Source organism: Toxorhynchites rutilus, chromosome 1 (genome assembly GCF_029784135.1).
Source record: "Toxorhynchites rutilus septentrionalis strain SRP chromosome 1, ASM2978413v1, whole genome shotgun sequence".
NCBI lineage: Eukaryota > Metazoa > Arthropoda > Insecta > Diptera > Culicidae > Toxorhynchites > Toxorhynchites rutilus.
In genome coordinates, this window is record NC_073744.1 from 81,874,100 (window position 1) to 81,888,178 (window position 14,079).

General features: G+C 37.9%; 1 protein-coding gene across 2 annotated transcripts in view; it reads left to right on the forward strand.

Moving 5' to 3' along the window:
* The first annotated feature begins 4,036 nt into the window (after positions 1-4,036).
* The window catches only part of LOC129777522 (BCL2/adenovirus E1B 19 kDa protein-interacting protein 3), a 73,132-nt gene continuing 63,089 nt past the window's right edge, over positions 4,037-14,079 (forward strand). The window contains exons 1-2 of one of the 2 annotated variants that reach the window (XM_055783834.1): positions 4,037-4,289; positions 4,847-5,098. In XM_055783834.1, the coding sequence (XP_055639809.1) occupies positions 4,196-4,289; positions 4,847-5,098 (346 nt within the window). In that variant the 5' untranslated portion in view covers positions 4,037-4,195. Of the gene's footprint in view, positions 4,758-4,846; positions 5,099-14,079 lie in introns of both variants that reach the window. The other variant, XM_055783842.1, reaches the window with a different exon arrangement.

Below are 14,079 nucleotides of genomic sequence, written 5' to 3' on the forward strand. Positions count from 1 at the left end.
TTTCATTTCTACGAGGGTCACTATTTATATTTCGGGAATTGGCAACACTGATGTCATGTGAGTCCATCTGACGGTTCCATCGTAAAGTTTGACATTTTTGACGATATACGTACTCAGAACATTTTGTCATACGGACGCTATTTGTTCATTTTATATTTAGTTGAAAGTTTGGTCTCGGCAAAAAAATGGAACTGAATCGTGAACATTTTTTGCGATGATTTTTTAGGACTTTCGACGTGGTTATCACAACAAGAGTGCGTCAATCAACTTAATTTGACTTTTGGCGATGAAGCTCCATCAAAAACCACTGTGTATCGCTGGTATAGTGAATTCAATCGTGGTCGTAGTTCGCTGTCCGACGAGTTTCGTGAAGGTCGTCCAAAATCGACTGTACTGCCAGAAAACATCGATGCTGTGCACGAAATGATTAAGCAAGATCGTCATGTAACCTATTGTGAGATTGAGGCATCCCTAAGCATTAGTTCCACCAGCATATATGCGATTTTACATGAACACTTAGTTGTGCGAAAATTATGTTCACGTTGGATCCCACATAATTTGACAATCGCTAAAAAAAAGGCTCGTGTCGATTGGAATAAATGCTTTGAACATTGGTTTAAGCGCATGCAAAAGTGTATCGATCATCGTGGCGAGTACTTTGAAAAACAATAAAAATATATTCGCAGCTTAACTATTTGTTTTTGTTCCTATTCCCGAAATATAAATAGTGACCCTCGTATTTACTTTGTTTGCGGAGATACAAATCTTACAATTCATTCGTCTACGAAACCACAGTTTAAGGTACGGTAATGTGCTGAATAGTGAAATATATGATAGTGAATGAGCTGATGACCACCTATGCATTCCCTATCACAGCCATCATTTTGATTGTACGATATGTGCATACGCCAAAAGAAGCCCGGCGTTGAACATTTAATAAGTACAAAGCCTTCAGAAAAAAATCAAGAATCAACTATGAGATAGTGAGAAAAAATTGAGAAAGTTGGTAAAAAAAGCAAAAACACAACACAAAAGGTTCTTTTCAGAACCCCCAACATGTTCATAAAGAGTAAACAGTAAACTAATCCATTTTTCAGGTAGATAGGTCGGTATTCACGTAGGAGAAGGAAATAAAACAATATATTTTAAATATATATTTAGCAAAAGCTGTCCCCTTTGTATAGTCCTACGTCACTCCGGTTATGTCCCCGACATTACCCACCCGTCTTTTTTTCTTTTTCCTTTCCAATCGGGTTCATTGTATTTCGCTGCTGCTCTGGTTGCCCGTTTTGGTCGGTACGATATAAGGAGCACAAAATGCACCAATCAAAAATGGGCACATAGTGCATTTGGACAATGCTTGATATTTCACAATTATTCAATTATTTATCTCAAGAAAAATGAAATGTTATTCGTTATGATAGATGCGTAGATATATTTCCTATCAATTGATGCAAAAACCTTTGCGATCTATTGAGAAATGCTCGAGTTATAAGCGTTCCAAATCTTGCATTTTTACCTACTTGTTCAGTGCCTAGATTTTCATTTCACCCCCTATATCTTCCGGTTAGACGTAGTCCTACGTCAAAAATATCATGTTACATGTTATTTAGTATCGCCTCAAAGCAATCGCACCTCTAGGCATCGTTCGTACAACGTAAACCAAGCGCCAAACAAGCGTTCGCCATAGCATGCATACAGAGCCATACATTGGTGGCTTGAAACTACTAGAAATATAAACACTTCGCATCATTTTGAGCTATTCTCAAAAGATACAATCCTTTTAATATTACTGGCCTCGAAAAAAAGCATTACTTTCTCATGCTCGAGAGAAGCGTAGCTGCCACCCTTAGTGGAGGAAGTTTTGCTACTGGCAAGCGAAACCTAATCACATACAAAATTCCAGAACAACATTTGATTTCTTGGTGACTAGACAAGCGAAATAAACTCTTTTTGTTAATAACAACCTCGAAAACAGTAGCAATACTTCATTATGATCAATATTAGTACAAATGCAATCCTAGTTGAAGGCAGTTTTGCGACTGGCACGCGAACCCAAATAACTTATAACATTCCAGTAAGATATTCAAGATACTTGGTATTCCCCACATTATTTTTGGCGCACAATATTAACGCCTGCTTCGCCATAACGTCAGTTTAATGAATTGATGCATTCTCAAAGGCACCAACGAACCCTTATGATGACGGAAAGCAGACAATGTTAACTGCTTGGAAAAAAACTGAATTATGCCACACAGCTTGTACTCTGCTGTAACACCCATCGATGCGAATTCGCTGATGAGTTTTTCAAGAGCGACCGCCTTCACCACCAGCGGGGGGAGCTTGATTTTGGTTGCTGTCTGGGTAACAGCGTTTACATTTTCGACCGAAGCGGCGAAATCGCCTACTTCGCTGTTGTTCGATGCGGTGTCACACTCACGAAGGCTCGGTTCAGTGCGAGCGCTTTTCACTGCATCAACATCGCGTGCATCATTGAATGACGCTTGCCTCGAAATTTTATTGCCCCTGGCAATGCGTTCGTTTTTTGCAGGGCTCGAGCCTGCCTTCCTCTTCTTCTTGCTCATCACACACTACGTGAAGCGTCCAATTTATGACGCGGAAAGAAAAACACACGATACGAATAACGCGAAAAACGAACAGAAAAGCCAAACGACGATATCCAAGTTGGATTACCACTGGTGGGGTCCAATCTTAGATCGAAGTAAAAGCAAAGTGAACTGGATTGCTCAACAGTCCGATGCCGAATGAAAGTTTGCCTCAGCGAGATCCACTGTTTATACTCTTGGCAAGTATTCCCCTTCATTATTCTACTTTTCCTTTGTTCACGGAGACTTCAAATCCTACGATTTCCCCTCCGTTGGTCGTCGATAGGTTGCTCGTTATTGGCATCTCTGTTCGGGAAAGCACACAAATGGACAGAAAAAATGTATGGGAAATGGAAACGCTTAAAGTTTTCATGAATTTTAACCATTTAAAAACCAGGGGATTCTAATGTATAGCATATTAAACAAATCTTACGGAATTTCCGATTCGTTTAGTATGTAAATCACCAAAATCCGTTCGCGGCAAAAATAGTTCTTAACGTTAACTTTATTTCATAAAAACGTGACCTGTTTTCTGATTTGGCACCCTTAATGAGAGACGTAGTTCTACGTCAAAATATTCGATTTTACTACTTTTTTCTTATAATGATAAGAATAGTACATTATGTAAACGCAGGAAATGTGCATATTTCTTAGGGTGACCATTCTACTCCCATTCCTCCTACACTTAGTGTACGTAAACTGAAGGACTTTGCACTGCTGTTGCTATTGCGTTGGTAATTGATTTTGATTAATAATTTCGAAAATTTATTGAATGATTCATGGGTAAAATCTCTAAATGCTTTCATCGAGAACCTTCGGTGATGAAGCAGAACTACAATACAATTTTCCACAAAGCTTATGACATTCTTTTTAATGACAACGTTTTTTGATATGTTATAATTATTATGAAAAAACAAACCGTTGAGTGATAGCTTTGTAATGACCTGATGACCTTTGTAATTGACCTACGAATTAGGAACTTATTATAATTCATGTGAAATTGACGTTAATTTTGTAAAGAAGTGAGATTTTTTTTATCTGGCTATCTGAGTTATAAAATTATTGATTTCTCGGTTTATGCTCGCGAGTATAGGAGGGTTAATAAAACTATAATTCGTATTAACATAACAAGGCAAGCCACTATATTTAGGCGGGTAACATGCAGTTTGCGTGAATAAACATTGATTTGAAATCTTGCGAAGTTTACTTTCACATCTTCGAAAACGGTGAAATATTTCAGATAGAAGAAATAATCCCGAATGTATATGCAATACAGAGTATAGCTGTGTCATTTGTGAAAGATGGCGCACCTTACTCTAAAGGGAATATTCTTTTCCCTTTCCCTGCAAGTAGCACCTGCGGAGTTGAAATGTGCACTAACATTCGTCACGTACGCAAAACTGCCGTCATAACAAAGACCGGGAGACCAATGAACAAACGAGCATCAAAATAAAGCTGAACGGCAAACTGTGAAGTCGTGTTTTCGCGAGTCTCTTCAGTTTGTAAACAGGAAAATACAGGAGCGTGTTTTACTCGCAGTGTGTGTTCGTGGGATGCGCACAGTTATCGCAAACGACAAGTGAGAGTGTATGACGTTAACCTGGAGAGTTTCTTGGTTTTGTTATTATTTGTGCAATCGTCCATCTCCATCATTGCAGAGTAGATTGCTCGGATCGAAACAGGGTATTGCTTTATTCTTTTACGTGCTGTGTGTTAATGCGCAGCAAGTCGAAACCAGCTGTGGTGATTAGTTGACAAACCGGAAATAAAATTCGCAATCACAAACCGTGGCTTGAACTGGCAGGACACAGATCGTTTCAAAGTTCCAACGGGATTAACAATATTTATTTATTTATTTGGCAAGGCCATTGCGTCAAACAGATCTTATTTACTTTGTGGGTTCTGGAGAACGCCATTTTATTGCACCTTCTGTGCATGTCCCATAGAGTGAACGTAAACAAAAGAACAACGACGTAACTTGATAGTGTACGGTGTTTATTTAATCAACGTGAGCGTTCAAATTTCTTCACGTTAAAAAGTTCTAACGTGCCACAAAAAATTGCATATTTAATAACAAGATACCTTGCTGAAAAGAAGCATTCGAGGGGCAAAAAAGAAACTGGATCAACGTAAACAGTGCTGCATGAGAGTGTAGGTTTCTTCTCGTATTGCGCGTTCAGTAGCACCTGCGCCTGTGTTCGTGCTTTGTTTATTCACAGTTTCTCTGTTGTGTTTTGTAGGCAAGAGAAACGGTTGTGCTCGATTGACTAGATTCACGTACACGGTCGGAGCCTTTGTTTACAAATATAGTGGTGCGAAAGAATTGATTTTTTCGACGCACGACGAGGAGCGTAATTTTCCTGCTGGTGGAACCAGGATCCTACCACACATTCCAGAGACAAAAAACTGCAGTATGTTTAAATCTATCAACCTACCGAGAGAGACAGGCAAGATGTCAGGAACACCAAAAACGAGCGAGGAGCTTCTAGGAGGTGAGTGTGAACAACGGCTTTTTCCTTCAGAAAACTTCCACGAACAAATGTTTTATTCCACTGGCCGGATTTTTCTATGAATCATCGATATACGAATAATCCACGTCAGTTGAGAGACACTTCAGATCACTTTCCATTCTCGTGTTCTATATGTTAGCTTTAAATGTAGTGAAGTTTGCAATATTGCGTCGCAGTATTATGATGAGTTTACGTTAACGAAAAGTTTTTTCTTGTGTTTTCGAACATCAGTTTCAATCCGTTTACAACTCAACGAAAGGACAATGACCCCGTTTTTTGTGTGAAATCGTTATTAGCGCGACGCCAGACCCTGGTACAATAACATTCTTCAACCCGTTAACAGTGGACAGCTTGGAATTGGAATGATAAAAATACTGGCAGACTACAAAGGCTGATTTTTGTTTATCCGTGGCCGTGTATTTTGGCGATGTGATAAACGAATATCGTTTTGAACGAGGGGAAACAATAATTTAAACAACACCAATGTCAGCTCATCAACAGCATGGCTATGCGACTTCGTGCTATGTACGACGTTAACACCGGTTCTATTTTTAACATAATAAGTATGCGAAGTGATGGGTAGCCCCATAATTAAATACCAGGCTGTTAATTGATAGGATGTCTGTTCGGGGATACACATCATCCCGATTCAGTGATTTTGTTAATAGTTGTACTAGTTATTAGAAGTTGTGGAATCACTGGAAATCTGTTTGGCTGGTTCATCGATTCAGATTAAATCTAGAATATATACATTTGCGCGTCAATTGTTTTCGTCTAACATCAACGTCACTGCATTGCTATCAAGGAAATTCTTGTTTTGGTAGGATCACTTCTAGTCACAACATGTTGAAGTTTTGCTTTCAATATTCGTTTGGGACGTAGGAATCGAAGGAATGTAGTGACTAATAGTCTAATTTAATTTTAGCTTAATTCCACATTTCGTAGTAGATATACTGACAAAGGTTTTACATACTCAAGATCTGCATGAGAGATATTCGAACAGTCAGTGATGTCCGAGTGTGTATAACATAACACACAGTTGGTGTGTGACTATAATCTAACATTTATATAGGTATATTTTGTCTTTGAACTTTCGCTGAAAATTTTAGTCGTAGTTTAACTTTCCAAGATCAAGCAGGTACGTAAATTGTAGTTAGTGTCACGTACGCTAATCACTCGAATGTACAACTTTACACTATACTCAAAAAATATATAGGAGGTTGTGTCCTAGACACGACCACTTTGTTGACGTAGAACTACGCTGTAATTTTGTTCAAGTCGCTTGTTAATAACTTCGATATTATTTTACATACACACACTTATCTTCGCTTTGCGCTCTTCTCAACAGAAGTCCTTCCTATGAATACTGCTTCCGGTCTCGATCAGCTTAGCTGTCATCCTTGGCGGAGATGGTTTTGCTACTCTCATGCGAAACCAGATCACACACAAAATTCCTGAACAATTATTTTCTTGGTGAACCGATGATAGCCTAGTGTGTTCAGAACCTTGATGTTATGGCGTCAGTTTGATGTAATGATTGCAATGCAAGAGACATCAGCGAGTCAATAATTTGGTTGCGTCCACAGCTCAATTAGAAACAAAGACATGCGATGAAAAAAAAACAAGTAAGAAAAAGCGATATTCACTGCTTCGTATCTGAAACGATACTGAAAGTTTTCCTTCCATTCCATTCTTTGTTTTGAAGAGGCTTTAAACTTTTCAGCTCATTCGTCTCTAAGGTTTGTCTCAGCGAGATCCAATATATATGCTCCAGGCAAATATTTCCCTTCGTTCTCATTCTTCTTTCCTTTGTTCATGGTGACTTTAAATCATTCCCATTCCATCAATTTAAACCATTTACACATCAGGGTATTGTGATCTATAGCATAAAAAACAAATCTTAGAAAATTTTATCTTAGAAAAATCGTCTAAATCCGTTCGCGGCAAAAATAGGTAATAGCGTTAACTTTATTTCATAAAAACGTGACCTGTTTTCTGATTTAGGCACCCTTAGTGAAAGATGTAGTTCCACGTCAAAAAGGACAAAAAAATCATTTGCAAGAGTATTTACTTCAAGGATAAGCAAAAATAATTGGCCAATTTACATTACGGAAAGATGGGAGACATGGGAGTCATGCTTGATTCTAAGCTTACTATTAAAGATCACATCGCATACATGTCAGCAAAAGCGTCAAAAAGCTTGGGATTTATTTTCCGAGTTACACTGAAGTCGCTTTTTACGCGGTTTTATTTTACGCGGCTTTTTTACGTGGATTTCGGAATTTACGCGGTTTTTTTTACGCGGATTATGGAATTTACGCGGATTTCGAAATTTACGCGGTTTTTTCTACGCAGCACGTTTCAACCGCTAACAAATTCAATGTGCTTATTGGTGTGACTTTTCACGAAATAACTTGGTATTGTATCACTGATTAGTAGCTGAAAAATAAAAGAAGATACAGATATGATGATGATGATGATGATCCCACCTCCTTCCCCTACAGAGGTTTGAGCAAGAATAATCTAAAAGATAATTTATTTATTTTTTCTCAACATTGAAATCAGTTTAGCAAACACAAAAAAACGCACTGATTTTATTCACAGATATAAGTTCAAAAAATTTCAATTTCCAAAGACAAGCCAATACTCAGTCATGTCCGCCACAGAGCCGATACGGACCCGACGAGGCCCTTGCAGCCAAAGGGTCCACCAGAGCATAAGTCCAACCGCCAGCCTTGTTTTGGATTGACAATGAATATCCTCATTCGGAGAAATCGAGAAAATTTCCTTCACGAAAATTTCCTAGACCGGCACTTAAAAATCTTTCAATTTGATATCCTTTATATCTGTGGCACGCGCGCGACGCTCAAACTTTTGTAGACTACTTTTATTTTTTTTCAACTAATACACGATTTGAACGATGAAGAACAAAAATCGTTCGACTGTTAATAAAACACAGTTTTCACGTGTGAAATACAGTGCCTCTTAAATTCTGTAAGTGTTGTTGCGCATTTAATATGTCTTGGCATCGAATTGAAAACATTTATTCTTTTGAAGTGCAACGAATTTTGTGAAGCACATGACAGGAAATTATGTGTTCTTAATTCATTCGCGTTTCTAGTGTTATATCTATGGAAATCACTTCCTCTTTCAACTCGATCACACAAATATTGAGGCAGCAAATCGTGAACTACTTCAAAAATGAACACTATAGTTAAATAAACAATTCTTTGCTTCGCGGATAACCATTTTAGAGCGTCCAGCATCAAAGATGAGGAAGTGAATCTATTAAATTTTAGAATAAACCGCATTATTATATTCTGCAAGCGCTGTAATCTCGATATTTGTGTATCATTGGCTAAAAATAATATGGAAGAACAAAAGTCTAAATGAGGAGAGATGATTGATTTGTATAGCTGTATTTTACTGCACATAGTTAAATCGTTTTGACGTAGGACTACGTCTTTCATTTCTATACCGGGGTGTAAAATCAAAGTTTCGAAAACGAAAGCGTTACGCCGGAGACCGAGATTTTGAGCGTTAATAGCTCCTAAACAACTGAACGAAATGGTATGATAAACACTTCATTCGAAAGATAAAATGTCTACGCGTTATATACTTGTTACTTTTTGATCCAAAAACTTGTTTCAATAGTCTTAACATTGCTTTCAAAACAGGCTATTGAAATCACCAATCGGTATATAAGCGAGCGGCGCTCGGAAATCCACTCAGTTCTAATTGAACAGCGATTGGAGCATGTTGTCGCTGTTGCGGTGAAGCTCTTTATTTAACATGAAAGCGCGGATGAACCGTGTCACCAAGAGCCTGTTTGTGCACCCTAGGCTAGAAGGGAATCTATCAGGAGGAGAGTGATGCCACAAACGGTTCCCTGGGAAGACATCGCTACACACACATACACGCGCGGCTATTAACAGGTGGTTATCGAGTTGGCATTAACCACTGGTGGGCTTCCAGTATCGAGGAAAATGTGGAAATATCTAATCATTGCTGGAAAATAATCTGCCAGTTTCTTTGGGAATTTTCAAAATATATTCATGTGAAAGAGTTTAATTGAATGTTTTCTATCCATGTAACACTGTGACCAAATATGTTTCAATCAAGTGCTATTAACAGGTGGTTATCGAGTTGGCATTAACCACTGGTGGGCTTCCAGTATCGAGGAAAATGTGGAAATATCTAATCATTGCTGGAAAATAAACTGCCAGTTCCTTTGGGAATTTTCAAAATATATTCATGTGAAAGAGTTTAATTGAATGTTTTCTATCCATGTAACACTGTGACCAAATATGTTTCAATCAAGTGCTATTAACAGGTGGTTATCGAGTTGGCATTAACCACTGGTGGGCTTCCAGTATCGAGGAAAATGTGGAAATATCTAATCGTTACTGAAAATAATCTGCCAGTTCCTTTGGGAATTTTCAAAATATATTCATGTGAAAGAGTTTAATTGAATGTTTTCTATCCATGTAACACTGTGATCAAATACATTTGGTTTTGTGGTTTTTCAATCAATCGCAATTAACAGGATAGCTTCAGAAGATTATTCTTCCCCATCAGTAGGATATTTCCGTATCCAATATTGTATGCGCCCGCAATCGATTATTGCTCAGTCGCCGAAAGTTCCGAGCTCAGAGAGTTCATTCCCCTCTAGTTTGCCTTCCAAACTGCCATCGTAAACCACGCCTTCTCTCGATTCAATCACACACAAAAAGCATACTTAAGCGATATTCTGGTGGTGAGACGCATTCATTTTTCGTGAGGACATCGACAAGACAACATCGAGATCTGCCCTGAAACGCGAGCAGTTTGTTTGAAACTGTGAGGGAGCACAGAGAAGCCGATCCTTCAGGAGAAGAGAAGGTGACCATCGAAGCAGCCGCTACACACACACACATACACGCACGGAATTCTTTCCGTTTGGATGCCATTCAGCATCGAGAAAGATCCGGAAAATAATCTGCCAGTTCCTCTGGGAATTTAAAATTACATTCTTGTGAAAGAGTTTATTTGAATGTTTTCTATCCATGTAACACTGTGACCAAATACATTTGGTTTTGTGATTTTTTAATCAATCGCAATTAACAGGATAGCTTCTGAAGATTATTCTTCCCCATCAGTAGGATATTTTCGTATCCAATATTGGATGCATAAAACCTTGTACCTCCAACGTAACGCTCTCATTTTCGAAGTCCCCCAAATATTCATTTATTCATTCATTCAGAATGGATTCAGATTCAACTTCAAACAAAGGATCACTGAATCAACGATAGTCCTACGTCACCATTGCGGTTATACCATAGATATAACCCACTTTCTGTTTTGACGTAGGACTACGTCTTTCATTTCTATACCGGGGTGTAAAATCAAAGTTTCGAAAACGAAAGCGTTACGCCGGTGACCGAGATTTTGAGCGTTAATAGCTCCTAAACAACTGAACGAAATGGTATGATAAACACTTCATTCGAAAGATAAAATGTCTACGCGTTATATACTTGTTGCTTTTTGATCCAAAAACTTGTTTCAATAGTCTTAAAATTGCTTTCAAAACAGGCTATTGAAATCACCAATCGGTATATAAGTGAGCGCCGCTCGGAAATCCACTCAGTTATAATTGAACAGCGATTGGAGTATGTTGTCGCTTCACCACAAGCTCTTCGTTTATCATGAAAGCGCGGATGAACGGTGTCACCAAGAGCCTGTTTGTGCACCTTAGGCCAGAAGGGAATCCATCAGGAGGAGAGTGATGCTACAAACGGTTCCCCGGGAAGATCTCGAAGCAGCCACTACACACACACACATACACGCACGGAATTCTTTCCGTTTGGATCGAGAAAGATCCGGAAAATAATCTGCCAGTTCCTCTAGGAATTTAAAAATACATTCATGTGAAAGAGTTTATTTGAATGTTTTCTATCCATGTAACACTGTGACTAAACATGTTTCAATCAAGTGCTATTAACAGATGGTTATCGAGTTAGCATTAACCACTGGTGAGCTTCCAGTATCGAGGAAAATGTGGAAATATCTAATCGTTACTGAAAATAATCTGCCAGTTCCTCTGGGAATTTAAAGTTACATTCATATGAAAGAGTTTATTTTAATGTTTTCTATCCATGTAACACTGTGACCAAATACATTAGGTTTTGTGATTTTTCAATCAATCGCAATCAACAGGATAGCTTCTGAAGATTATTCTTCCCCATCAGTAGGATATTTCCGTATCCAATATTGGATGCATAAAACCTTGTGCCTCCAACGTAACGCTCTCGTTTTCGAAGTTCTCCAAATATTCATTCATTCAGAATGAATTCAGATTCAACTTCATACAAATGATCTCTAAATCAACGATAGTCCTACTTCGCCCTTGCGGTTATACCATAGATATAACCCACTTCCTGTTTTTCAATCGGCATAAGATTCCATACTTCTTGGCAATTTTCTTGATAACATTGTCAATGTGAGTATTGAACTTGAGTTTGTCATCAATAATCACGCCAAGATATTTAATCTCCCGAACGCGATCAATGGTCTCATCATCAATTACAATAGAGACGTTTTCATTAGAACGATTTCGCGAGATTACCATAAATTTAGTTTACTTCAACCATCTACTTAAAGAACGCAAATCTCCATTCAAATGTAAAACGACCTGATTCAAATCATTAGCTGCAATGAATAACACAGTATCATCTGCAAAAAGGTTAATATCACAGAATCGTGAAACTCGTCGCATGTCGTTGATGTACATAATAAATATCATGATAATAGCATACAAAAAAAAAGTTAATAAATTGTTAGAACACGGGTTACATTTTTAATTAATAATTCACTGTTTGTTAGATTTTTATTCTGATTTTGAAATTTACCCGGTTTATTTTTACGCGGATTTTGGAATTTACGCGGATTTAGGAATTTAAGCAGGTTTCTTTTACGCGGTTTTTGTTTATGCGGCGCGTATCCCCCGCGTAAAAAGCGACTCCAGTGTACTAAGCATTCCAATTTTTTTTTTCCAAAATATATATTTTTATCAAGGCTCATATGGCGTTAGCCTCACGGGGCCGGGAGTCCAATACTTTGACAATTTTTCTTATTATCTATGTTAGTAATATGTAACCGATTACTCGCGGTTGGCTCGAGGTTAGTATCCAATGCTCTGTACGTGTGCCCGACACGGGATACTTCCTATTGGGATGCAGCTGACCATTAATCAGCAACGCCCCCCTAGTCTGTAACCCATATCTAGCGTGGTGCATCTTTCTCAACTCGAGGAATCCAGGAGAGAATGGTCACTATCCGGCGCAATCATCAGTTCGTGTAGAGTTGTCATGAGCGGTACAACCTTTGGCTCTTGTTGAATGTTCAGTGGACTGCACAACCTTTGGCCCGTGTATCTGTAAAGAGTGTGTGTATGTATTGCCGCGACTAAGTAAAAGTTTATCGATCGGATACAATCGGATCGGAGGAACAGGTATAGCTCAGAAACGCCGATGTCAACGTTAAAATGATGTTTCCTTCGTTATGTCCCCGTTTCATATCCCTCCTATGTTATATTGACTATTCGTCGATATATTCGTCGTTAGATTCATACGTTCAAAAGCAAAATATAAATGTTTGTCTTTCGTATAGTTATTCGCTAAATATAATGGTCATACATATACACACTTGTGAAAGAATTTCACTTGTGGAAGAATTGTAAACAGTAAACTATAAACTAATCGGACGCTTATGGTAATTTTTAAAAGTTACAGTTTCGGGGATATTTTTTTATAATGGACAATATCGACAAGAAAACAAGAAAAAGAAAAGGAAGTTCCTGAAATCCTTTTATATGCCCCATTTTTCTTAGTTTATCAAGGAAACAAAGACAAAGAATATTAGAAATATGCAAATTTTATTTTCCAGAACCTTCATCATCTGGTAATTATTCAGAAGGTCGTTATACATTCTCTTCGTTTGGTCGTTTTTTTCTCTTCGATAAAAGAACCGAAAAACACGCAAAAACTGCATGAAATCTAAAAAATATGTATGTTTCAAGCATGCAGTTATGCTATGTTCTGATTCTTACTCCAATGAAACCACAATTGATGAATACGTTTTTTTTTTTTTTTTTAAGATTAATTAGAATTTTATTCAGTTCTATAGTGTTATACATATGTTTTCATTTTCAAGAGATACAATTTTCAATTTTTCAACCTTTACAACCTTTTACATTATTATTATGTTTGTTTTTTAAATTTTGTTTTGTAAATTTATTTTTAGATTTGATGAATCTTCATCATATATTGATTTTAATTTTATAACCTACTTAACCTAAATTTTCATAATTTCCTAATTTGTTAGCTCACGAATGAGACGATGTTCAGACGATGCAGCGCTCGCTGTTAACCACTCGTAGGACTCGTCTATACGTTGCTGAATGGTTTTGCACCCGGAAATACTATGCAGGTCTCTAATTCTAGTTCGAGGTGGTGCATCAAGGATCATCCTCAAGAGTTTGTTCTGCAATATTTGCAGTTTTTTCTTGTGCATCTCAGCACAGGAACCCCATACCGGCATGGCGTAATTAACAACATGTGCAATAATCATTTTGAATACTGCTAATTTATTTTCCAAATGAAGCTTGGATCTTCGATTTATCAGTGGGTATAGGGACTGCAATAGACCAATACATTTACGCCTGATTTCATCCGTGTGTGCACGGTACAGTAATTTGTCGTCCATAATAACTCCGAAGTACTTCACTTCGTTGGTCCAATTCACGCGGCTGCCGTTTACACTGATGTAGCAGTTTGGTGGAGGGGATAACTTCGGCGAAGGGCGATGCTTAAACAGAATAGCTTGACTTTTTCCCTCATTTACTTTAATCTTCCAACTATGAAGGTATTCCACATAACTCGTTACTCCTCGTTGTAGTCTTGATCTATAATGTACTGGTATCCTGC